General features: G+C 41.4%; 1 protein-coding gene across 2 annotated transcripts in view; it reads right to left on the bottom strand.

Annotated features, from left to right (window-relative positions):
- Positions 1-27,082, bottom strand: part of nkain4 (sodium/potassium transporting ATPase interacting 4) — a 52,971-nt gene that overhangs the window by 5,534 nt on the left and 20,355 nt on the right. For both annotated transcript variants that reach the window (XM_086276143.1, XM_086276142.1), the window contains exons 4-5: positions 19,313-19,513; positions 6,856-6,916 (exon numbers count right to left, since the gene is read on the bottom strand). In XM_086276143.1, the coding sequence (XP_086132269.1) occupies positions 6,856-6,916; positions 19,313-19,513 (262 nt within the window). The remainder of the gene's footprint in view (positions 1-6,855; positions 6,917-19,312; positions 19,514-27,082) is intronic.

The raw sequence follows: 27,082 nt of genomic DNA, 5'->3' as shown, positions 1-27,082 counted from the left end.
CAACATTAAATCTAGTAACACCAGTGCAAACAGAAAACCTTTAACAGGAGAGATTATTAAAACAGATACTGGCGGTTTTTTGACACCAACACTGACAGAAGCAAGATCACTTTCTTCCCAGCAGATTGAGCAAGCTGGGTTTTTTCCCCCTTCTGCAGACACATGCAAGATATGAAAGGTATGTAGGTCAGTAGTTAAGGCATCTAAGTAGTGCCCCCAAACAAGCAGGGAGTAATGTAATGTAAAGCAGAGATACAGACAGTCAGCAGACAGTGGTGTGTGTGTGCATGTGTGTGTGTGTGTGGTGGGTGGGGACAGCGGGGCTTCGCTTGAAAAATTAGACTAAAACAGACAGAGTATAGTGTAAGGAAAATCATGAAAAACAAGGGTGAGAAATGGCAGAGACAAAGACAGAGAGAGTGATAAAAGACTGGACAGCTCATTCAAGACTTCTGTAGAGAGAATCTGTAATGATGGAAGAGGTCAATTAAAAGACAGTTGTGGTCCCTTTCACACACACACTCCTAGCTGGCTCTGCATGTCTGCATCTCTCGCCTCACACACGCAGCCATCTTTGCTGTTTTATGCATTGTTATTCTGCACATAAAAATGTTGGGTGTGTTTGATTGAAAGTGCATTTAAATTTTATGATCCATGCAAAGATGAGTGAGAGTAAGATGTTCAAGGGAGAGATGGAGTCTGTAGAAACTTTGTCTGCATTAATGATGTTTCTAAACTCCAACATCCAGCACCGTCTTCACTGGTTTTCACTGGAATTTGGAATTGCTTGCGCTTATTATGAGCTATTATTATAAAGTCTTTGAAGATAGTATATCATAAACAATTCCATTAACCGTCTAGCTTATGTTATCATAGTATGACCAAAATTATTGCAACTTTGTTCAATGAACTTGCGACTTTGTTGCCATTTTCAAAGGCAGGGACCAGATCTGTGATGATAAACGGGAAATGAAAAGAACAATTCAGACTGATTTCAATGTGTTGGCAATTTGTCTGTACTTATACAGTAATGTGCAAACCTGTCTGAGAACAACTGCAATCACTGGTCAACCACTAACTTTTACTAGTCGCAAAGAGGTTGCCACCGTAATTTTACTTTAATGTGACTGCTGATCCATTAAGCATGTATTGATTTTGAAATTTGCTGACCAACATAATAATATTTGTTTTATTATTATTTTTGCTTCAATTGCTTGTTGGGCAGCTTATAGACAGAAATTCATGCATCTTTGCTGCCTGGATCCTTGATTAGCATATATTATGGGGCTGGCTAATCACCCCGAAACACTTGCTTGTTGGCTTTTTGTTTGTTTTGGCAGATCACCCCCATTTCATTGTGTTTCTGCAAAAGACCCTGGAGAGCACACTTGTCTACTGTAAAATTTGCAATATTTAATGCATTCTCTGGTTCCAGCCTTTCCATTGTTTCTTTTTGTTTTCATATGTCTGGGTATTTAACTCTTAGTTGGGTAAAACAAGACCTTTATATTAGAAACTGATTTGTCATCTTGGTTGACTAACTTAAGTTTATTTGCATAAACATCAGCTATTAGGTCAATGCATCAGTGGAGCGATGTTTGATCCTCCAGTTTCGGGGATCTGATGTTGAACATTCTGACCCAGTGTCACACTGATGAGATGTTCATAGGTACAACATAAACATCAGATTAATATCAGCCATTATTTAGTTTGAACTACAGCAAATGAAAACAGCTTTGGTGAAAAGGGACTGTAGTTTAATTAGCACAAAATCTCTGACAGTATTGATTTCCAACTTGGTGGAATGCCACAGTATCATTAAAACCTCCAACTCTAGTGTCAGCTTTAAAAACAATGCATTTTATAATTCAGTTCAGTTTTTATATATTTTATTGCTGTGATATTTTACTTGTAACCCACCAAGGGACTGCAGATGCAAATTAGCTCTAAGCTAACTCTGATACAATGCTAATGTTAATATTAAACATGTTCCCTTAAAAAACAAACAAACAAACAAACAAACGAACAAGCAAACAAACAAAAAAGCAAACAAGCAAATAAAAAAGAAAATTAAAAATTCTTATCCCTAAGCAAAGATCTGGGCTTGTCCCTACTGTTTATATCAGGATACTTTTGATGAACATGTGTCTCTGCCTCACCTCACACTACCAAGCTATGACTGGCTTTGTTTCTCAACCCATCATGAATCCACAAAATATGTTCGATCTCCTCTACTTAATACTTTGCTACTGTTTTAAAATTAGCATGTTTTATTCTTTTGGTCAGTTGCTTTATTTTCATGGCATAAAAAATAAGATGGACAATGAAGTACAGGTACCTCAGATTTGCAATATGAGTAAGTTAAATTTCATTTGTAAAATTGTGATTGGGATACTGTTAAATGTCAATGGAAATTATCTTAACGTTACAGTGTGTAAAATATCATTGCTAGTTGTCAGTAGATTGCAGACTGCAGTTAACTGAGTTCTGTTTTTTTTTGCCTACTTCAAGGGTATAATGGTAGTTATGGTGGCCACTGTTCATCTGTACTGACTGTAGGCTATAAGTCTGCTGTTCACCTCAGCTGGTGTCTACATGTATTTACTCTGAAGCAGGCTGTAAAACTGTGAAGAAATTCTGATACAAGTCAATGAGTCAGTGAAGTTCACTTGTGTCTATGACAACAACACTGAAATGAGTCATTGAGGATATCCTGAACTTTTCTCTCGGTACGTGAAATTTTCTTTGAAGTCGACCTATCATTGTTGGACTCTGACGCTTAGTGAATAAACTCTCATATGATGTGAGAACGTAATCAAACTGTTTATCAGAGGGAACGTGTGATTTTTAGGACACTCAAGCGTAACATTAACTGTCATAACGTTAACTTAAAACTAGCTGTTGTTGTTTAGTGGGCTCATTGTTGAGTTTCTCATCTGCTGACAGTAACTTTGTTATTATCAGGAATAAATCAGCACGCTTATACAAACTTTCACGTGTTAAAGTCCTGATTTCAAGAAGAGGAAGATTTTTACTTCTTTAGTGGGGGGGAGGGGGGGGACCCTTTCTTAGACGATAAAAATATGAACCTTCATATCTGAAGTCTGAAGGCCTTTACTCACCAGGCGTGTAAAATTCATGTGAATATTTTGAAGCTTAAAAATATTTTTCAGACTAACCTATTCATTCATGCCGACCACATAGTTTTGCTGGACCAATTTGTGGCATTTTTCTTAAACCCAGCTTGATTTTCCAGACTTTTCGGATACGAATAAAGATAACGGACCAATCTGATCACTGCCTTTGGGAACAAGTGGACTCGTAGCTCAAAAATGCAGTGGTACAAAATATACAAATAGTAAAATAATACTATTTTACCTCAGACACACAGCTAGACGCTGCTCGAGTCAGTCTGCACTGGGAAATCGTTTTTCTGCGTCCTCAGGTGTGGTCCTAACTCTGCCAACAAGAGCTTAACCTGCTCCACTGACATCCTGAAATATGTACTCCCGGATTAAACCATGAAATTCTCCCTGCTGCTGCCTTCTCATTAGAATTGGATGAACCAAGAATTTCAGTTTCTTCCTTTGCTTGTTTAGAAACATCAGGACCAGCTCATCATCACTTGATGTCGACTTCATATTCTGTGTGTTCTTTGTGAACAGGTTTTCCAATGCCTGCTCCTGTGTATTTTTAATGGATTCATTCAAAGTTCATGAGAACACATCAGTTTGTTGCACACTAATTAATGTATTTTTTTTTATATGTACAATATTATTTTTTATGTATAAAATGACCTCAAAAATGACTGACTGCACTACTAAGGTTAGGTTAAAGTATTAAAAAGGTCCTGAACACGTGCATCCATGTTTTTGAAGATACTAGAACTTTTGTTATTTTGACCTTCTCACACAACTTGATGATACTGCCCCCTGTGCATCCTGCCGTATAGCTCCTCTGTCTGTTTTTAGAGCATTTTCTGCAGATGTGACTCAGCACAGAGGGCGGCAGCATAATTAGCAGACAAGCTAAAGCAAGCTTATCCCAGTGCTAGGCGGCTAACTCCATGACCTACTTTACAAAGAGGATTTTCCCCACCACTCACTCTGCTGGTGTGTCTGCTCACCGCAGATAACTCTGTGTAACAAATTCATGCACACAAATATAGACAATCACCTACACTCAGTCAGTCAGTCACACACAGTCAGCTAAACGCGCACACAAACGCATCCAGGTACGAACGAGTGCGCGACCACGTATAGATGCACTTGTGAGTGACAGAGGGAGAGAGACTCACATCAAAAGGGAGCTCACTCATGCACACGCATACACACTCTATCAGTAATAAAGCCTGAAAGCCATGTCAAACCCTGAGCTGATGGTATATGATGCTTGTTATTCTCCCCATTGTGTCTTCTTGGCTTTTTGAGAGTGTGTATGTGCCTCTATACACGTGTGTGTGTGTTCATTTTGCTAGTCTTTACGCAAGTCTGAGCACTCAAATCCAACTCAGTCCTGTCCCTGGAGAGTGAAAGAGTGCTTTGCGTGAAAGGAATTCCTCTCTTATCTCCTTATTCATGAAAAGCTCATCATGTCTCTTGTTGTTTTGCATACTGGGTCCTTTTTCTCCTCCCAACTTGCTCCCGATAAACACCTCCCTCTGCTCCCCTAACGTATGCCCACTCTTTCTCGTTCTCTCTCTCTCTCGCTCGCTTGCTTCCTTTTCTCTCCATCCCTCCAGAGGATTGTCTCTACCTTTCTTCTCTCAGTAAGGCGCAATCAGCCGTGGAAGTTATTGACCAGCAAGGCGCTTAATGAGGCTGATACAACGAGTGACCAGAGACCTTTAACTTTTTACAAGCACACCTCATTAAAGTTCAAAAGCCAGATATGGTAAAAGAGCGGGGGAAAGAGAGGATTTCTTAAACACAATAAACCTGGGCTATGATATATTATCATTCCCTAAACCTGTGAAGAAACTGGGAATTGAAATGAAGCAAATGAGAGAGAGGAATATGGAAGATATACTTCTGAGTAGGAGGAGAAATGCTGAGACAGCCAGGGAGCTCAGTGGAGAAACTGGCTTTAATCTACACATCAAATAGGAGGAGAAAATGAGCACAGAAAGTGGCTTAGCTGGTGTGTGTGTGCACCTGTGTCTGCTCGAACAAACATGTGCATATTGGTGGGTGCGTACAGGCAAAGGGCTGATTACAATAACAAAGAGCTAGCACTTGGAAGCGATGTAGCAGCGTTTCACTTCAACACAGCCTGGGCCAGATAATTAAAACCAATAAAAATCACACCACAATCTTTTTTCACCCCAAGCTTTTTTCTTTTGCCATCCTTTCGCTGTTCGTTTGGGGTTTTTTTATCTCTTATTTTTGAGAGAGGATAACTATCCACTTCAGTTTTAATGGATGTTCTCACTGGGAATGAACAGAATTCAAAAAAGAAGGAGTTGCTGAGGGAAAAAACCCTACTTTTTTTTTTTTTAAAAGCCCTACTTGATAGAACTGGTTTTGCCTTCAAAGCAGTACTTATGGTTGACTGCTGATTAAGTTGTACCAGCTAGAGCTAAGACTGCAAGACACTTGGGTGGTGATGCAAACCCCTCACAGCCTTTGGTATGTGACCACCTAAGAACTGCTTAGACCTTTGTAACACTGGTGTGTAGGAACACACACACACACACACACACACACACACACACACACACACACACACACACACACACACACACACACACACACATCTCAATTCCACCAAATTACAAGAGCCTGCAGTTTTAATTCAATTAGTGCATGTAGTGTTTTGTTCATTACTCTGTTTTCAAATCACATTAAAAGCAACAAAAGAGACATGAACACAGCCAGGCTCTAGAAATTAGTATTATAAAAATCGTGTACATAACTATGCCAGTGGTCCATTTAACTACTAAATGATATATTTGTGAGGACAGATTCTCAAGCTTGTGGACAGGCTTGTGTAGCTATGAGAGCTACTGCAGAACAAATCAGAAATTTATGACTACCATTGACCCTTAGATCAAATTTTTCCTGGCCTGTGATTGGCTAACCTCTTGCAGGACCTCCAACCTGCTGCCTATGAGGTCACAGCAGCTGCTGTCAAAAGTGTCCGTCTCTGCTTCCCCCCCATCTTCTCTTATTTATTTCATGGTTCCCTGCTGTCTTTTCCCACACTCTTCACCAGCTCTGTGCTTGTTTATGCTTGACAGGAAAAGAATGAGCCTCTCACCCTCAACTAACTTTAACTTAAGGAACTAACACAGATCAGCATACACCAAAAGAAACAGGCCTGTGGGGGGGGGGAGGCAGAAGGCAGAAGGTTTGTGTTTGTTAACAAGAGCCCCATCTCACCTCTACCAGGTATGAGACGGCTGGAGTGTTAAAACGTGGGGCACACAGAAAGAAGAAAGTGAGAAAACAAAAGGCCACAGTACATTAAAGGAGGGAAATAACAGGTTTCCAACAACAGCAAGGATGACAGGCTGCGAGAGACAAGGCGCCCAGCGTACACGTGAAAGCGAAAGGAGAGGAAAGAATGGGCTGAAGGAGGTGTGGAGAGTAACACAGGGCTCCTTTGGTTCTGGAGGGAAAGAAAAACAAGAGGGCCCAGCTGGTGTGGGGGAGGAAGGAGGTACAGATAGGAGAGGTATAGGGTGGGACAGGAAAAGAGGGAGAAGAAAGATGCAGCTTTATTCCCCTCAACTCAGGCGTTTTCGTCTCCCTTGTGCGAGTGGCTCTGGGTGTGATTCACTCATTGTTGTGAGGCTCCTTTGCAAGAATGAGTGTGTGTATGTGTGTTTGTGTGTGTGTGTGTTAAGTCACTCACAGCTGTCCTCCTCCTCAGTGATAGCGCTGACAACATAGCAGGCATACACGAAGCCAAGGAGCTGCGAACACACAAGCAAACATAGGAGGTTAGACACCACAGACCTGCAAGGCTGAAGTTAAGCTGCTGAGTGCTTTCCTCGATAGACAAAGAGACAATAAAGGAGGAAAATGGGTTTGTTCTCCGCATCCTTAAGTAACTGGTGATGCAACACTGCTCAAAGAGCAGGGTCAAAGCCAGAATAACTTGTTCATTAATTAAATCTTTCTGTGAACAAGAATATCGAGTAATCATTAAAGACATTTATTGAGCAAAAACATTTTAAAAAGACACCTTACAAATTTGTGCTTTACTTCTTCTTCTTTTTGCAATTTTGTACAATTCTAATGAGCTTGGAAGTAAATATTTGGTATGAACACCTTTCTTCTTCTACACAGCCTGAACTCTCGTTCATTTGTCAAGATGATCCCACACTGCTTTAATAATGTTGAGGTCTGCACTCTGATAGTGTTCCATTGTGTATCCACGTATGGCTCTACTGCAGTGCCAGTATGGCGTGCTGAAAAATGAAGCCCTTGCCAATCAGACCCTTTCCAGATGGCGTTCCAGTGTGGCTCAAAATCTGAAAGAACTTTTCTGAGTTCATAATTGAGATAACTGTAGCCCCAAACCGTGACACATTGCACGTAATGCCGAGATATGAAAAGGTTTTATGGTAACAGCTCTAAGGGAATCACAAATATTTGCAAAATAATATTTTATGCCTGGCAATTTGTGCCATCATTAGTTTAATTGTAGGTTCAACTAAAGAAATTAGATCAAATGATGTGTTTTTGCAACAGACTGCTTGTAACAAAGTGCCTAAAACTGGTTCTTTGCTAAGCTGTCTGTTTATGTGCAGACACAACACTGATTCATAACTTGAGTTAGATCCCTTTTTTTAAATGCTTGAATGATTCACAGGTCAGTATTAAGTGGCTTAACAAAAAACCCCAAAAACAACATTCCTCGGAAAATGATCAGGTACAACGCCTAGACTGAAAATGACTAAATAAGCAGCCAGTGTCCAAAGAAAAACTTTGGAAGACCTCCATAAAGCGTCTTGCTTTATATAACTATTCCTCAAGAGCACTTTAATAAAGACAAACAAGTCCTGCTCCTTGGAAGTAAAGTATAAAGACATGAGAGGTGTCTTAAGCACTGTAAATACCTGCCAAAGCACTTAGAAATTCTCTTTTGATAATGTGATATCCCTGTGGTGAGGAATCCTCAGAGAACTGCCATCTGACTCTACAGTTTCCCTCTGCTCTACAGAGCTTCATAGCGCCTCTCAGCAGTGTGGCTGGAGCTTTACTGTTTTGGACCATTCTTACTGCTGATACTAAATGTTTTTCTTGGGAACCAGGCAGCAACAATAACCTCTAAAAACTCTTTGCCACAATACCTGCCCGGCATAGAAAGGCAAAGTTAGTGTCTGGCTGGAATACACAAAGGAACATTTAGTCAGTAAAAGATACTGCAGTCGAGGGTTTCTGCCAGAAACGTTGTTAAGCCCAGTGGCTGGATTTGGCCCCACAGTGGGAGATTTAATGTTGCACTCTATTAGCACAGTTCTATTCACCAGCTGCTTCTGGTGAAGAGAAAGAGTCAAACACAGGGGAGTTTATTTCCCCTTTCTACCAAGAAACGTAGGATACAGCAGGAGAAAAACACCAAGTCACGGTTTCCCTGAGTACACATTAAACAATAACTGAAGGGAAAAGTGTGTTTAGTCATAACACTTCCCCATTTCTTTGTTTTCCATTTTATTTCTACTAACACTGCAACTCTTTGAGCTTTTAGACACTTATAAAATACATTAAATAACCCAACAGCTGCAACTTTTGTCACCAGAAAAATGTCCCTATGCTCAACCCTGTCCAGGATTCAACCTTGGCTGATAGAAAGAAAAGTTCCCTCCCAGAAAATAAAAATACAAAGCCATTATTATGATAGCATTTCTCTATACTGGCTGTATATGAATAAGTGTGTGTGTGTTCGCTCTAACTGTAATTTGCTTTACTTTGGCCGTAGGTTATGGAGTGTGCATAGAGTGGTTGCCCGTGTCCACAAACACAGCAGAAAGCAGCAGAGCCAGCACACAGCTGACTATAGGAGGAACACACATGTGGGGAAACACAGCACTGGGAATGGCCCGTGGCACTGGCAGATGGCTGTCAACTCAGAAATATACACAGCGAGTCTCTGCACCCAGCCACCCATCCATCACTTGGCACTCTGCCATGCCAATTAAAACAGCGTCGGGCACGCTGCCCTGCTCGCACACTGGGTTCACAAACACAAAACCCGAGGGGGTAATGACTGTGCGCGATGATATCTATTTATGTAAGATTCATTCAACATATAACTCAGCTTGGCTGATGTAATTATAGATGAAACAAAGATAATGTGCTGTTCGTCTCTGTCGTTTGCGTTTTTGCTCCATTTTACGCACGCACAAAATCTGTTGGACCTTCACTGAAGTTCCAGATGTAGATTAAATGTTTTATTTATGAGTGAAAAGCAGGTGTCACATTTAGTATAAAAGGGAAGGTCTCTGTCTCTGTGTGGGCTAGATAAGATACTCTTCTTTCTGCTTCGCTGTCACTATATTTTTTCTTTCTAATATCTAATTGCTGGTCTCACCCCATCCATTACACTGGCAGTGAAATGGAGGTGAATTAGCATATGTATAAAGCCAGTGTCAAACACAAGATGGTGTTAACAGCAGGGGGCACACCCCGTTTTTCAATTTTATTGTGTCTCGGTGTGTGTGCCCATGTGTGTTTTGCCTGTAAAAGTGTGTGCTCTTATGAGTTAATATATGCATGAGTGCATGTTGATTTAAACTTCATAAAAAGGGCCCTGATTTCTCCAGTCTGGGGTTGACCCAAACACAGGATAGGCAAAGCATCAGCGTAGAAGGCCAGAGCAGGAAGCAGATGCCTGTGTAGCATACACAAGTGAGTCGAATTAAAGTGCGCGTCGACATAAACTGTCTACGTAAGGTTTGTTGGATAACTGAGCTGCCAGAAAAGCTTTCATGTGCTGCTTCATTGATTTTGTCGGTGTCTGGACATTCTTTCACGAATAAATATTTTGCCATTTTGATTGAATACCTTTGCTGTTATGATTATGGCAGTGAAGAACAATCTAATAGTTCATGGTCAATTCAGCGATAGCAAAGAAAATATGGGCAGTAATTTTAAAGCAAAGCTATGTGCACTGCAGTGCAATTACCCAACACTGCTTTTGCCTAATACATGTAGAAGCAGGTTGCTGGTGGTACAGATGTCTGGCAGATTACACTGTAATGTGAACAGGGTAATTCTAGTGTGTACCTTTTGACAGATGAAAAATATTTCCTGTCTCTTAACAATCGAGAGATGCAAAATTGTGATTCATAGTATCATAAAATGCTGAGATGTTTTGGTGTCTGATATAACAATTTTACTGACTATCAACCGAAGCCAAACACTCAAAGTGTGCCCATCGAACGGTCAGGCATGGGAAATAAATGCTGACAGCAAGACAGATCAAACACTGCATGTTACAGCTGATTTTTATCTTCCATTCCTCTTTTATATGGTTTCCACTAAATTTGGACAATTTAGGAAGAATCAGGTCAGGATATTTTTCCCTGTTGTGCTTTCTCAGATTTAGCACACAGCAGGAAATAGTCTGCTTCACATGCGTTTGCGCTTCTTCAACTACTCGGTGCGGTTAAAGCGAGACTGCTGCCTGCAGGCGGGAACACACATGATTCCAATTCACAAACAGTAAATGCACAGTTTTATTAGCTGCGCTATTCATGCACTGGTTCAATCCCAACATCACACAGACTTTGCACAAAGGAGCTGGCAGGTAGAAGACTTAATGTCATAAGCCTGAACCAACTCTGTCAGGTGATGTCTAGAAAAGTCAGGACTGCAGCTTTGATTTTATGTGTAAAAAGCCGAATTTTGGTGTCTGATAGAGCTCTGAAACTCCCACTGACAGCAGACCATTTTCACAAAAGCAGTTTGCAAGTACTGACGCGTAGCTCACAAATGGGAAAACTTCATGTGTCAAGAGGCCAAAAAAATTCCAGCAGTTCTCCTGTTAACAATTAACAGCTAACAAATTACATCTCTCTTACTCATTCGCTCATAACAACTGGCTGCAGGAAAGTCGGACACTGCATGTTAGAGCTAATCTTAAACCGATCTGTCTTCAAGTCCTTTTTTATATTGCTTCCATGCATTTAGTGCGACAGGAAATGCGATTTAAAAAAAATCAGAGACGCGAACGCTGGGCGGCTTTTTGCTGGAGGCAGCAGCCAATATAGGTCGGTGTCCTCAATAACAAGTGACAGAGCTCCACTTATGTATCATTGCATATTAAGCGTCCTTAAATGAAGCTAATAAAATGCCTGTCTCTCTGTGTCTCACACTCAAACTTACACACACACACCAACACACTCAGTTTTCGGCACCTATGTGTAGAAATGAATGTCATATTAATTAAGCACATAAAGCCCCCGCATGTCCTCGGTGACTTGACCTCAGTCTTTCTGTGAAGACGTGCCACACTAAAGCCAACTAATTTGGCTGCCAATCATTTTTCCTTCTCCTTTGCGCTGTGCACTTTATGTGTCTTTATAGTAGTCACTTTTCTAAACACAGGTCTATATGTTCCTGTCACTCTGCGATCTGCAAACCTCCTCTACTCTCTTTCTCTCCAGCCCTCGGTGATTCCCGATTTTCGGCTCTTCTAACACTAAATACCACTCTCTTCTTTGTTTTCTCTCCTTTGTCTCCGGGGCTGCTGAGCAGTGAACAGTGATCTCCAGAATTAATAACACAGAGAAAGAAGCAAGCAGGCGGACAATTGGATACTATAACTTCAGTTCAGGAAAACAAGTAAAGATGTCCTCCAGTGGGTCTTCATTAAGCCGAGTGAACTAAGCAGGTATTAATAGTATTTCAGTGCCATTTGCATTTCTTCTCTCAGATAATGAGGCCGAAGAGAAGTTAAAGGCTCTGACATTAATGTGTGTGTGAGTGAGAAGATCAGGCACAGAGCTAGAGAAAGGTTACTTTTATTTGCATAGGCTAATGAAGGTCAAGTTTACAATGAATGTGTCTGTCCAGAAAGACACAAAGCCACCTTTGAAAATAGACTTTCACTCATAAACATAAATCCACTGGGCATGCAGCTACTTTGGTCAACCGCTGTAAAATGAATGCAAAGTGCAGCTCACGATGCTCTGGTGTCAGTTTTTCAGGAAACGAATGTCAGGAAATCACTAATGTTATTTAATTTTGATCGAAATCATAAAACATCGAGTTCATCACTTGGAGATTATGAATGTGGATGTTAACTATAAAATCGGACCTGCCTGTGGTTTTCCAGTAAAAAAAAAGTACATTTGTCGTTGAGATATTTTAGTCATGCCTGATTGGAGCTGGTAGGATAAAAACCACTTCATGTCTAATCTGAGTCAGACAGTTGTGCTCTCGCATGCAGCTCAGCCAGGTAAAGTTAAAGGCTGCAGTTCATGTGTGATAATGACTTAGGAAGGCATTCGTTAGTTACAGCTTTTCTAACTGGAAGAAATGCTGCTTTACTATTTCAAATAAGTAATTTGATATTCATATAAATGACAAATATCAACAAAGGATTTTGTGAAAGATAATTAAGACTCCACAAAAAAAATATTTGACAGTTTATGAAAATACTGATCATTAGCTTTTTTCGGTCACATTAGAGTAGGTAAAAGGTAGCCTCTTTGCAACTAATGCTGAAATTGTGGTTCACTAGTGGTAGCATGTTGGGAGTCCATGGATATGAGAGGAGAAAACATCTGTGGATGGATAGAGTGCATAAAATATGTGGTAAAACTGGTCTGTGTGCTACTACTCATCTCGTTGTTGCTTTTTCCAGGCGGCTGGGTATAACACACAAAGAACTAAAGTGAAACCGAGTGTTAAAAACAATGCAAAGTGTCCACAGCAGCCCCTGTTGATACCTTTTTAGTCTTTGATTCTTTTTAAACTTCTTCCTTTCCTGGTGATTTCTGCTGTTGGTTTCTTCCCTGCTCTGGTTCATTTGTCAACCAATCAGCATCCACAGCATATACAGCATCATCTGTGTCCAGCAACGTGCAATTGGGATTTTGAAGGACTTTATGGAAGCACACTTATAATGTTTCAAAACCTCTCTGTATAACGTCCATCGCAAAATACATACGCAAATTTGCACTATTGCGATACTACAAAAAAAAAAAAAAAAAAAAAAAAAAAAAAAGTTGTGGTTGTTGGGAAGCAACTTGTCACCAAACAATTGCAGTCTGCCTTGGAGTGACTGCAGTCACTGCCTGACACAGTGCAGTTTGTCAAAACTATGTATGTAGACGTGCTGCCAGCATGTTGCAAGCAACTGGAGTCAATCTGTGCTGAGGACATCAGCCCTGCAATTCATTTTTCCAACTCAATTAGTTGCCAGCAGGTCATATTCGAGGGTTGCCTGGTATTTTGCTGTTAAATAGCTGTTTTGCAGCAATTGCATCACTTTTTGTGGAGGAATTTCAGTTTCAAATCTGAGGCTCTGGCTGGACTCTGCATTTCCGATGAACATAGACTACAAACGAGTCGTAATTTTTCCAGATTTATCAAAGTTAATCACCATATTATCACAAACAGATTGCATTTAATTGCCAACTTGTTCCCATTCAGCCACAAACTGATAGAAGACTGACTGTCTTATTGCTGTTTTATCACCATCCATCACTTTGAAGACAGCAACTGACTGCAAATGGTCACAGGCCTGACCCCCTCCCCTTCAAAGCAACCATTTCAAAGGCAACAAGATCTCAAGTTGTCTCCAGCCACTGTTTTGCCTTGCACAACTTCAGCCTTAGTTAACAGTTTTAGCCCCATATACTGCTCTTTCCACCATGCCACACTTAAATTCAGTTTATCTCAAGACGTCGTCAGTTCTTTGCTGCCTGGTTAATGTATGTGCTCGTAACGACGGATATCTGGGTCGATCTGACAGCTAATTAACACAGTATTGACTGTGGCTCAGTGTCAGGAGAAAACTCACTGAGTGCACTACAATTAAAGGAATTTGCAGGTAAAACATACCACATGGGAGAAAGGGGGAGGGGATGCAGAGAGGCGTAAAACAGATAGAGAGGTGGTACAGATGTCCTGTAGGTTAATTGCACAGGACTCTGCCTGACAATAAGGTGCCAACTCATCTGCAGAAAATTAGATGTGTGTGTTCGTGTGTAGACAGCTGCATGTTTAATGACAAACCATTATAAGGGAGTGCACAGTCCACATTTATCAATGTTTTCTCCCACATACGCAAGAACACGGGTCTGTACAGCTGACATACAACCACAAGGCATTGGGAAGTGTCTGCGGTGCTTATTTGCATCTTCCACATCAAGTAACTGCACTTAACAGCGTGCTAATGTCACACAAACACAACAGGCTTACCCAAGCAGAAATAAAAGCTGCATAAAGAAAGCAAACACAGGCTGTTCTTCACACGCTGCCCCACACAATAGATTTTAGATGAAGTCTGAGTGAAGGAAGGAAAAATGGGGCTCTGTGGGATAAGAAACGAATGGACTGAAGCCGAAACAAGAAGGTAAATAACAAAACAAGTAGGCGCTCAATGAGCAAACAGGTAAGCGAGCATCGCACTGGAGATGAAGTTAACTCATTTAAACTTGCTTGTGTTTCACTTCCACGTTCTCCTCTGTTGACTCTTCTTTTTGCGCTCTCTCTTAAGTTTAAAAAGACCAAATACTATAATAAGATAATCTTTATCCTTCACCCTGCAAACCAGATTAACAATTAAAGCTCTTGGCCGAGACAGCCTTTGAAGTATAACAGCGACCAGTTGCTTTTTTTTTTCTCCCCTTCTTCTCCTCTGGTCTTGAGGTCGTTCTCTTCTCCGCTTCGCTTTTGGCTGCAACCAAATCAAATCAAATCAAATCAAATCACTTTTTATTGTCACATCACATGTGCAGGCACACTGGCACAGCACATGCGAGTGAAATTCTTGTGTGCGAGCCCCACAAGCAACAGAGATGTGCAAACACAACAACACAAACGAGCAAAATACAAGAATGGCCAACCTGAAACTAATAAATATATGTACAATATATAATAGTGTATGCATTTCTGAATGTGTATACTAAATATTTTCCTGTGTGTGTGTGTGTGTGTGTGTGTGTGTGTGTGTGTGTGTGTGTGTGTGTGTGTGTGTGTGTGTATACACATTTTTACAAATTAAATAGTAAAAAAAAAAAAAAAAAAAATAATAATAATAATAATAATAATAATAAAATATATAAAATATACAGAGTTGAATATGTGCAAAACAAGTGGCATTTATATACAGTGTGGAGTGCATAATGTTGAAGTTCCAGTAGTGAAGCTGAGGTGTCTATGACGTGTTCAGCAGTCTGATGGCCTGATGGAAAAAGCTGTCTCTCAGTCTGCTGGTACGGGACCGGATGCTGCAGAACCTCCTTCCTGATGGAAGCAGTCTGAACAGTTTATGGCTGGGGTGACTGGAGTCCTTGATGATCCTCCCCGCTTTCCTCAGGCAGCGCTTCCTGTAGATGTCTTGGAGGGAGGGAAGCTCACCTCCAATTATCCGTTCAGAGCACCGCACTACTCGCTGGAGAGCTTTGCAGTTGTAGGCGGTGCTGTTGCCATACCAGGTGGTGATGCATCCAGTGAGGATGCTCTCAATGGCACAGCGATAGAAGGTCCTGAGGATGCGGGGGCTCATGCCGAATCTTTTCAGTCTCCTGAGAAAGAAGAGGCGCTGCTGCGCCTTCTTCACTGTTTTGTTTGTGTGTACTGACCACGTAAGATCCTCAGCCAGGTGTACGCCAAGGAACCGGAAGCTGCTCACTCTCTCCACAGCAGCGCCGTTGATGGTGATGGGGGTGTGTACTTCTCTGCACCTCCGGAAGTCCACTATCAACTCCTTTGTCTTTGCGACGTTGAGGGTGAGATGGTTGTCTTGACACCAGTGGGTCAGGGCGCTGACCTCCTCCCTGTAAGCCGTCTCATCACCGTTGGTGATAAGACCCACCACTGTAGTGTCGTCCGCAAACTTCACAATGATGTTGGAGCTGTTAGTGGCTGTGCAGTCGTAGGTGTAGAGTGAGTACAGGAGAGGGCTCAGTACACACCCCTGTGGAGCACCAGTGTTCAGTGTGATGGGGGATGAGGTGATGCTGCCCAGTCTGACCACCTGGCGTCTGTCAGACAGGAAGCTAAGGATCCAGCTGCAGAGGGAGCTGCTCAGTCCTAGATCCTGCAGTTTCCTGTCCAGCTTCGAGGGAACGATGGTATTGTGTACAGCCCTAATAACTGCTCACTACTGCATTATAAATCTTTTAATCCCAGAATCTTTATAATCCTTTGAGGCAGAAGCTGTAAAACTTACAGTGCAGCTAAAACGCAGTGTCAATGCTGACATATCAGAGAGGTGCTTTGTGCCATTGTTATACTGGACGATGCACAGCTATTTAATGTTTTTGGAGAAATCCTCCACATGGCTCCCAGTGCATCTTACACAAAAACAGAAAAAAAAATGCATTCCCAGTAGTGCTGCTCAGCACGAGAGCTGGAATAAAGAGCATGGACTAAAGGACTTGCCAGAGAGAGCACTCTGACCTCTCCGATGTATCAGGGGGCAGCCTGGGTGCCCGTGATGTTTTAACGCTGGTGAGCTGAGAGATTCTCAACAGCCAAAGAACACACACAGACCCTGTAGACAAACAGACCCCAGAGTAGTGATCACAGCGGTCTACTCATGCCAACCCTGCTGAAAATACCCATCTAATCAACTGCGGCTGCTTCATCCACCATATTACCCTGCCCCCTGGTGCTAAAGCAAACTGCGCCTTTAAAACAGAGAGTAGACCGACATCACAGAGCTGTCAAAGCGCAAGAGAAAAAGGAGCACAAGTGACACTGAGTGAGCAAGAAATGCATTGTCATCGTTTGTTGTTTAGGTTCTTGTGAATTTGAATGACGTGAAGGTCAAACAGTGCGAGATCTGTTCAGGAAAAAGACAGGAAGACGGGCTGAGCTGTGAGAATGTGATGTGGGAAAAACATGAAAACAGAGGAAATGAGCAATGGAACGAGAGAATGACGCACACTGCCGATTCTCCCGTTATCATCTTCCACCCATTGCGGGTTTCTAGGGAATAGAGATGCAACAGAAGAAAGCATTGCCTGTGGCAGCAATAACCTACGCTAAATGATATGATATCTGCGTGTGTATGTGTGTACACGAAAGCACTTTCTCCGGCTGTTTTATGAGTAGCACAGCATCTCAGACAGCTTTCACTGTTCCCTTTAAGCTCGTAAGAGTTATGTCTACAGATGTAAACTCAATTTCACATCCTGCACCATTTTTCTTTTCCTTTTTTGGCCGTCTTCCTACCCACACTCTACCTACCACACTGGAAATGTTTTCTCAGACACAACTGTTTTATTTACCAGTAAAGCAAGTTCACAGGAGTGAAAGAAGAAAGACGGAAGACGGGACGATACAGAGAGACGACAAAAACAACTGTGGGTTTTCTGCTGCCTGCATTGATCTTTTAATGACTCATTCTTATAACGGTACTATGATAACCAAACCCAGTAAACAGCGATGTGTACTATAATATCGATTTAGTGAAGGCAACAAAGAATAGAAGGACAGAGATGAAGGAAAATATCCCTCGCAGTGATAAATGAATAATACATTAACCCAGTTCGAAAAGGTTGCCTCCACTTCAAGCTCATCCTTCAAATCTTGAAGTTCCTTTTTTGGCTGAATGTTGCCTGCAGCAGCAGTAGCAACAAAACAAGGCAGACTCCCCCTAACCCAAAGCTTTACTTCTGAAGCCCTTCCATCCAGCTTATGACAAATCTGAGCTGATAGATGACAGCGATGCCTCCATTATTGGCCGATGGATCCACATTTTTCAACTTAATGAAACATGCTCCTTGGAGCCCAAACTAAATATTTAATGGTCTCTCACTGCGACCTTGAAACCCTTCTAACAAAGACAAAGGGACACCCCACTTTCTTCCTTTTCTTTTCAACCATCCCTTCAGCTCTTTCTTTTTCCCCGTCTGGCCCCGTTTTCCAGCGAGAGAGGAAAAGGGGACTAACCAAAACAACAGTGGACATCTCAAAAGGATTCAATTTTCCTAAGCAGAGCCCTGCATTTACCCGGAGAGGAAGTGGGGATACAGGGAAAACGATGTCACTCGTGACGCTAAGATTTCAGTACCAATTTCCCTGCTCCTCTAGGGAACGAGTCCCGTGGAGTTGCAGTTGAATGCTTGGTTGAACAATTTCATGTAAATTGCAGGCAAAAGGGTGTTGCCATCTCATGTGGAGTAGAAATCCAACGAAGGCGAAGGATAAACCAATTCACTGTGCATAATGCAAGTAGTAATGAGGTTCAGCGAGAGTGCCGGGGCTGTAAAGTGAGGCCAGCCATTTTATTATCCTTCTCCGTGGGGGCCATGGGATGAATGGTAAAATCCAGTGCTTCTCATGGCTGGGTCCCTTTGCTTGTTTCCAATCTATCAAACTGCATTCACGACACTTCCCCAGTTGTAAATAATTCCAGCATTAGATAAAATCAACAGGACTCTGAAACACACTGGTACATCGTAGTTCAAGGCTGACAACATCACTGTGTGTTCACTCTCTCTTTCTGTCTGTCACCTACTGCCAACATTAACTACTCCACATGTATTAAAGTGACAATAACTGTGAAAAATAGGTGTGGGTGTGTCACGGTGGAGTCAGAGGGTAAGTGACTGTTAGTGTGAGTAAATCTGTGCCATTGTGCGTGTCTTGAACCCAAAACTTCCTGCAGAGCTGGTCACCAAGAGTGCCCTGGCACCCATCCAGGATTGGGGCAGTCGGTCATATATGTGTGTGTGTGTGTGTGTGTGTGTGTGTGTGTGTGTGTGTGTGTGTGTGTGTGTGTGTGTGTGTGTGTGTGTGTGTGTGTGTGTGTGTGTGAGAGAATGTCCATGCTGGCAGGATGGGAGTTTTTGGCGAATTGATACAGAGCTTATAAAGAGAACAATAACAGTCCTTCCAGTGTTTGAGTAACCTGTTAGCATCTGGCAAGTCTGAGCCTCAGCAGACAAAACAACTGAGCAATTTTTCATTTGGAGACCAGGGCAGAGGAAGCTGTCCCGGACAAAATAACTTAAGCTTAAAGTAAGACAAAAACATCACCTTCCTTTCTATTCTGTTCACATTTAACTCACAGATATCCAACTTACTGTGATACAATGAAGTCCTGGCCATCTAGACTCAGCGTATGAACGGTATTTTAATGTGCATAATGTCAGCGGGTATTGTTAACTTGTACTCACAGCAACAAGAATCTGTGCCCCACTGTGCATGACCTCAATGTACTGATAGTCCACGAAGCAGCCCATGACAGTGATGTAGGAGTGGCTCTCCGTGGTATGGACCCCAGGAGCCTGTGGCATCTCTCTCCGCACACAGCCGGGGCCATGTTCACTCCACCAGGAATGATGAGCTGAGATGTTAAATGTTAGCAGGTCACTGTCCTGGAAGGAGAAGGAAAAACATTAACTTCTTTGCTAGGACTGTATTCTTTAGTTATTAAGCACATTCATGTATTTTTTATAAGGAAACCAAGGCTGGCTTTCAAAGCAACCAAAGCACCGATGCTCAAAAGGCAGGGAGCTTAACTTTGGAAACTTACAGAAGCTGTTGGAAGACTTTTTATGATTGTAATCCTTTGCTGAAAGGGTTGGTTCATAAAATTACAGACAAGCATCTTTAGACTGCTAATGACTCTCCAAAGCCTTACTTATGTTAGCGCTGCATTGAGCTGGTTCTCAAAACACAATATAACAACATGTTCACCGTCTTTCCTTAGTGTGCTAGCATGTCAACGTTATGCCAGTGCAGCTTTGACTAATAGAAAATCACAACCAGGAAAATGTGGTTTAAAAAACCCTTCAGGCAAACATAGTGGTGACAATTATTACACTTCATCCAGCTGCAGAGCATCTGGTTCATTTGAAGGCAATCCACCAAATAACTCAACACTAACGTTTTAGTGCAAAAATTCTTAAATTTTGACCTCGCTGTAGCATTGAAGGGATTGCGAAGGTACAATCTGCTTTAAGTCTTTGTAGCATAGATTCAACAAGGTGCTGGAAACATTCCTCAAAGATTTTGGTTTATATTGATGCATTACACAGTTGCTGCAGATCTGATGCAAATCTCCCATCCCACCACACCCCAAAGCTATTGGATTGAGACCTTGTAACTGTGGAGGCCATTTGAGTACATTGGACCAGTGTGTGTGTTTTGAGTTTGTGACATGGCGTGTTATCCTGCTGGAAGTAGCCATAAGAAGATGGGTATATTGTTGTCTTAAATGGAATGGACATGGCCAGCAACAAGACTCAGATAGGCTGTTGCATTTACATGATGTTCAGTTAGTACTAAGGGGTCTAAGTGTGCCAAAAAATATCCCCCACACCATTACATCACCACTACTCTTAAACTTTGATACAATCCAGAATGGATTTCATTTTTTTTATGTCAAATTGTGAAAACAAGCAGTCTAGTCATTCTCCGCTAATCGCTGTCCTTAACTAAGAACAACCTCCCAAAGAACTACCATTCACTAGATAATTTCTCTTCCCAGTACATCAGCAGTTTCTGAAATACTCACACCAGCTCGTCTGGCACCAACAACCGTGTCACTGTGTGTCACATGTCACTTAAATCACCTTTCTTTCATACTTGGATTTGAACTTCAGGAGGTTGTCGTGACCATGTCTGCACACAGATGAACACATTCATCTAATACAATAAGTGACCGTACATCACATGTATGTCAGGTATTTAGTATGAGCACATTTTCATGGCATTATATACTGAGTGGACTGAACTTGTCATACCAAAAAACACATTCTACCACTTAGAAAAAGTGCGATCTCTCCATGTAAACAGTTATTGTTTGCATTATTTTTTCAAATGTCTGCTTCCATCACTATATTTGACGTAAATAAAATAGCATTTATAGTTTAAAAACATTAAAAATGTCATAATTTCAAATCATCTATGTGCCTTTCCAGAAGCTGCTTGTTTCTCAGGATAACTTGGAAACATCTCAGTCCCTTTTTATGGAACTACTTTCTGAAAAAGAAAAAAAAAACAGCATAAATGATAATATTAATGCCATCTTTCTGTTGACATCTTAAAAATGCACTCCTCTCTCTGGACCTCAATTGTCTTGGGTTGAACAGAGAAATCTTCAGAGGCTTATATCCTACATTTAATCGAGTAAAATCAAAAACAACTGCCGGACTAGACAAATAATATTTCAGAATTTGGCTGAACTAAATATTATTAATATGTGCATAAGTCTCAGCCAGGAGATCTGCTGTTTATGTGAGGTTTATAAATTCTTAAGCCATACTACAGCAATACTGCAGCTTTTGGAGAAAACTTTTTTATGCATAGAAGTCTGCACGGTGTTGCTCAATTTTTACACAACCATATGAGCTCATGGACACACACACAACCAAACACACACACAAATCAATACCCCGATACAGCAATCTAACCTTGCATCTGCCCCTCAGTGACAAGACATGCATTATTAACGTTGCCAAGTGCTGTCAGGAAACATCTGATTCCTATCAACCCCCACTGGCACATACATGGACACATCAACAACACATACATCATAATATAACCAGATTATAAGAGCAGGGGCAGAACTGGCTCAGGAACACCGATCTTCCGGCTCAGGATTCAGATGTTTAGGGGTTCCAGTCCCCAGAAGCTGTAGTCCACATGCCAAGATATCAAATCTAAATGTGCACCTAAGACAGGCATTTGCGTGCATAGAAGAAAGCACAAAAAAAAAAAGTGTGTGAATGTGGCTCGCAGTGTTAGAGCACATTGAGTGGTCAATAACACCAGAAAAGTGCCACATAAACACCAATCCATCTGTGCAGTCAGTAGCAAAGTCTTCAAGGAGTCAGAAAAATATTAATCATGATGCTGATATTATCACTCTTTCTTCTTGTAGATTACCTATCATCCCCCTCAGTTTCTTATTTTATTTTGCCATCATTCTGTCATTTTCTCAACAGTCACAAAAACAAGGACAGCTGAAGGTCAATAGATAGGATTGTGAGGACTAATGACTTGACAGATGCCACTGATGGATCCTGCAAGCGAAGGGAACCATCCCTATCCCAGCTGTAGCCATGCTCACAACTGCATTACGTCAGCAGTCGATACTGAAGAGGCTTTGGGCAACTTACTGTCAGGAGTGTTATTGTTATGCTTCCAGCACCCCAAAGCAGAAATCAATCCCCCCATATCATAGATTTAAGATCAGTCTACTGATGTTACTCAAACTATTTTCTCTAACAAAAGTCAATAGAGATTTAGAGACAGCTCTGTTAGAGGAATACTAGGAACACGAGGCAGTCTATGAGGCTAAACGTCGAAATGATTAGGCTCTTATTTAATTTGTCGTTTGTGAAATAAAAAGATTAGAAACTATGCTTGAGTGATCGCATTGGGGAAATAAACCTGCTTAGATGCTTTAGATTCTTCTAGTTCTGATTAGTCTCGAATTTACTTAAATTTCACAACCGTGAGCACACACCGTGAGCCGCATATTGATTCATGAGCTGGAAAGAAAGTGCTCGCGGTGGTCTTCTATCATCTCTAAAACACAGTCAGCAGACACAGTGTGTGCTGGGGATGAGTGACAGAGAGAGGCAGAGGGTAAAGTTTCACGCTCCGTTCACACTAAGGTGGATCGGTATGAAAATTTGTCCGAGTTATTGTTTTAAGATAAGAAAATAGAGGAGAAAAAAAACACTAAAAATTGATTTAAAAAAACCAAAACTAATGGGAAGTCGAGGGAGCTCACACACAGTCACATAAAGGAGAACTTAATCCCATTTGACTAACATCTGTCCAATGCTGTAGGAGGAGCAGGGATTTTTGTGAATTGCAGAAGAACGGACAACAGACTGAACATCACAAAAGCTCAAAAACTGTAATTTGTGATCAGCTGCTTTCGTCAAAATAAATTAAGCGATCACAGAGGTAGGCATATTTATGATAAACACAAAAGTAGAGTTTTCAGATTTCTCTACTGTGCAGCACTTTTATTCTTACAGGAAGAATAAATAATTGTCCTTTCACTTTCCGACCAGATAAAACTAAGATTAGGAAAGTATTTACTGTAAGTATTAGGCAATATTAGTCACATGTCAATTTCGGACAGTGTCTGCAGGTTTGGACACTATCTGAGCTGCGTTAAATCTACAGGTTTGATTTAGGCGAGAAGCTGCCAGGAATGAGTCAGGACAAAATGTTTCCTTTATGAGTTAAATTGAACATTACACAGATTTTGTACTAGACATCTGGCTGGCTGAAGTCTTTTTAATGTGTGGTCCAACTAATTTGGACACTGCCATTTTTATGTACAACCCCTCTGAAAAAAATTCAGAAAAAAAGGGTAAAATGTCAATTTTCTGTGAACCAGTGTCTCGTGTGCAAAGCATGAGAGAGAATTAAGACTGTGAATGACCAGGGACTCTTTAAAACAGAGGTGCGTGCAGAGTAGCAGGGGTCTGTCTGTCAGTCTGTGCTGTACCATGGGGGAGGGGATAAGGGATCAATAGGAGGTGACAGAGCATGTGGCATATGACTCTGACAACCTGCCCCCTCACTTTGAGGGTCTGGCTAGCACACACCACTCACACAAACACATGCACACCCTCCAGTAAAGTTCTGTCAACATCACTCAGAGCAAGCCAGATAAAATTAGCTGACGCTGTTTTATGATAAAATGTGTTAGGGTCCTGTGTGTCAAGTTTGGCCATGCATGTGTGCATGGGATATGGTTGTGTGCGTGTGTGTGCTCCATTAGCCAGCCTTTCTCCTGGCCACCATATGCAGAGCTTGGAGCCCAGGCCGGCTCCATCTGTCGGGTTAATGCCCAGCCTCAGCCCCGAGCAGCTGTCCCCTACAAGCCTCATTATTCTAGCAGGAACCATGCAAAAAAATCACAACCGCCACACGCACACCCAGCGGACGCACAAAGAAATTCGCAGTGAGAGACAGACACAATTGATGGAGCCAAGGACTATCACACAATGACAAAGTCGCCAGAGCCTGCCTGGGAAGGTGTTTCTGAAACTCATTTTGGCTGTCTGAGCAGGTGTCAGATGAACACTGCCGACAAGAATTCATTATTCTCAACGGTCAAGCCTGCAACTGGACAAGCTACCCATTAGTGAAGTGGAGTGGAGAGGAGCTGCATTTTCTAGGCTTTATAAGTTTAGAATAAATAAAAAAAATATTTTTTATATATATGTATGTATGTATGTATGTATGTATGTATGTATGTATGTATGTATATCTATATATAGATAACTATATATATCGCTCAAAGGCACAATGAACAAAGTGAAAACACTTGGAGAAAGAGGGAAAGAGGAGGGGGGTAGAGTGAAGGTGACAACCCAAACACTTGCCTTTGTCTGGTTGAATACCAATTTGATCTGTGCTGAGGAACCACAGGGGATCCAGCCACAGAGAACTCAAAAGTATGCATGTGTGTGGGTTTCACACTGCTTTGGGAGGGATTGTTCCTGATTATTTACCTATTACATTTAAGCTTCCACTTGAAACACAGCAGGGTAACCCACAGGTCGACAGAAACGCACCAGCCAAATATAAGAAAACACACACATACATGCACACACACATGCTGGGGGTGTTGCTGTTGTGGGTGAATATTGTACAGAATCCTCAAGGGAGTGATTTGTTCAGAGAGTGGATTCATAGATGGCTGTGTCACACATTCATTATACACTGCAAGTAATTGTGTTTACTCTGCCTTCACTGTTATTCTCACCAAGGCCTTCGGGCTTGTTCAGGCAGAAAAGACCTGGCGGCAATGCATCATATCTAATTAAAGCTGAAATATGTGTTCAGTGCCGATAAAGCTCAAGAAGCCTTAATTATGCTTTTATATTACATGGCAACAATTCTTATAGGTGCAGCCTGCATGGTGCAATAAAGCAACAGCACTGGCACAAGGTCAAAAGGAAGCTGAATCATTTTCAGGAAAACTATTACTTGAGGCTTTTTTTGTGGCTTCTTTTCCAGAGAACCATCTTTGCCTTCATCTGTCCTGGCTCTCAGGACAACTGCACCCTTTCTCTTTTGGAATTTGTAATCAAACCTCAAATTTGAAAACACTAAAAATTTAATTAGCTAGCCTTTCACAGAGATTTCACCCTCTGTCCTCGAGTGGAATAACAAAAATAAGATTTTAAACCTTATCTAAGTGTGGTTTTTGAAAACAAATGCCTTCCAACATGGTTAGAGAACACACCTACCAGAACCTGACAGTTACCCTTACAGGATTTAACCCACTCTCTGCTCATCATATCAACACAGATTGTACCAGACTGAACAACTCAAACTGAACACCTGCAGAACAAAAGCGTCAACAAAAAAGAAATGCAAAAAATTTTAATGGCCTTAAACAAAAGCAAAGGAAAGAAAGCAAGGATTCAAGACGTCCAGGTCTGCATCTGGTAACATAACTAAAGTGAGGCATATGTACACATTATAGCTCATTGTGCAGAAACTCTTGTATTTTCACTTAAACAAGCAGCTGTTTTTTATGTGCATTAAAGCTATATAAAAATTTAACAGTGCAAAAGCAAATTCCTTGCTGACAGTTTAACCAAAAGGCATTTCCAGTGGAAATTGGCCGACATACCCTCTGCATAACCATGTATAATATCCACAAAACTTAACGGAGGTTAAACACACACAATACGGTAATATTATGTTGAAGCACAGTACGTATTAATCCACCAGGCTCCTGACTACGGTAGCCGTAATGCTCCAACAATCCATCAAGAGTTGCAGCTTCGTAGCTTGCCAAAGTCGTATTAAAACTAGTTCTGTCAGCGTTAATCTCATTAAAATGACGTTAACGCCATAAGCGCGTTAACGCAGCAAATCTCCGTTAGCCAGTTAACGCGGATCGGCCCGTGCGTGGGGCTGGATGGTAGGGCTGTGCGATATGACCAAAATCTCATATCCCGATATAAGAATTCTATCGTCCGATAACGATATAAATCACAAAATTGTAACATTTTCTGTAAATTCTGTGAATCTCGGGCAGCTCGACTTGCGAGAAGTGTTTCCAGCTGCGCGTCATGTAGCTGGAGTCGAGTGTTTTAACAGATGCATGAAACTATACATTTCTAGACTTAAGTTGTAGCGGCCGCCGTTTTCTTTGTGAGTATTTATTACACAGCGTGCTGCGGGGAAAAGCCTGTTCTAATGTTTGAGTCGAAGGTTTATTTTTTAGCACCTGGCGGCTCTTTTTTACTTCTCATCCGTAAATAATCTGCTCTTTCATGTGATTTAGTTTATTTTGAAAAGTCTCAACAGGATCTTGAGCTTTATTGTGAAAGGTTTATGTGGAACATAAACAAGCGGACACGCAATGGTGTTACCGTTGTTGTTGCTAACGACAACGCATAAAAACAGGCGCTTGTCCGTCTGTAGTGTGGTTATATAAAATATAAGAGAAAGAGAGAACTTTAAGAAATTAATATAACCACTACAGTGGCCATCAAAACGATGAAAAAATATTGCCGTAAACAGTTTATTTTGCGACACCACGAAACAAACGATAGCGTAAAATGAAACGATAGACGTTTTTATATCGTCATCCAATATATATCGTTATATCGAACAGCCCTACTGGACGGTGCTAATGCGTTGACGCTGTGCAGCCCCAGGTTTTTCAGCCCGCTTGCATGTTCTACCAAAAACTGTCCTTTGGTGGGTATCTGACGGATGAAAACGAAACCAGTTCCACACTACTGAAGTTGGCACCATTTTTACAAACCAATTGTGGTTCATCTGTTTCATTCAACGATCCGCTTTTGCCCTTCACATTCTCTGTCGCCGCCATGCTTTTTTTCTGCCATGTGCATATGAAAACAAAGGCACTGCGCATGGGCGTTTTACCCATATTCTATGGGTCAGTTATATAAATATATCTGGCAAGTTAACTTGTGATTTTTATT

This window comes from Aulonocara sp. 'chitande type north' Nkhata Bay, linkage group LG20 (assembly GCF_057382095.1).
Source record: "Aulonocara sp. 'chitande type north' Nkhata Bay isolate Kocher_YH1m ecotype deep benthic linkage group LG20, A_spYH_male_GT1.1, whole genome shotgun sequence".
NCBI classification, from domain to species: domain Eukaryota; kingdom Metazoa; phylum Chordata; class Actinopteri; order Cichliformes; family Cichlidae; genus Aulonocara; species Aulonocara sp. 'chitande type north' Nkhata Bay.
The sequence above is the reverse complement of the archived record's forward strand: the minus strand, read 5'-3'. Positions and strand labels throughout refer to the sequence as shown.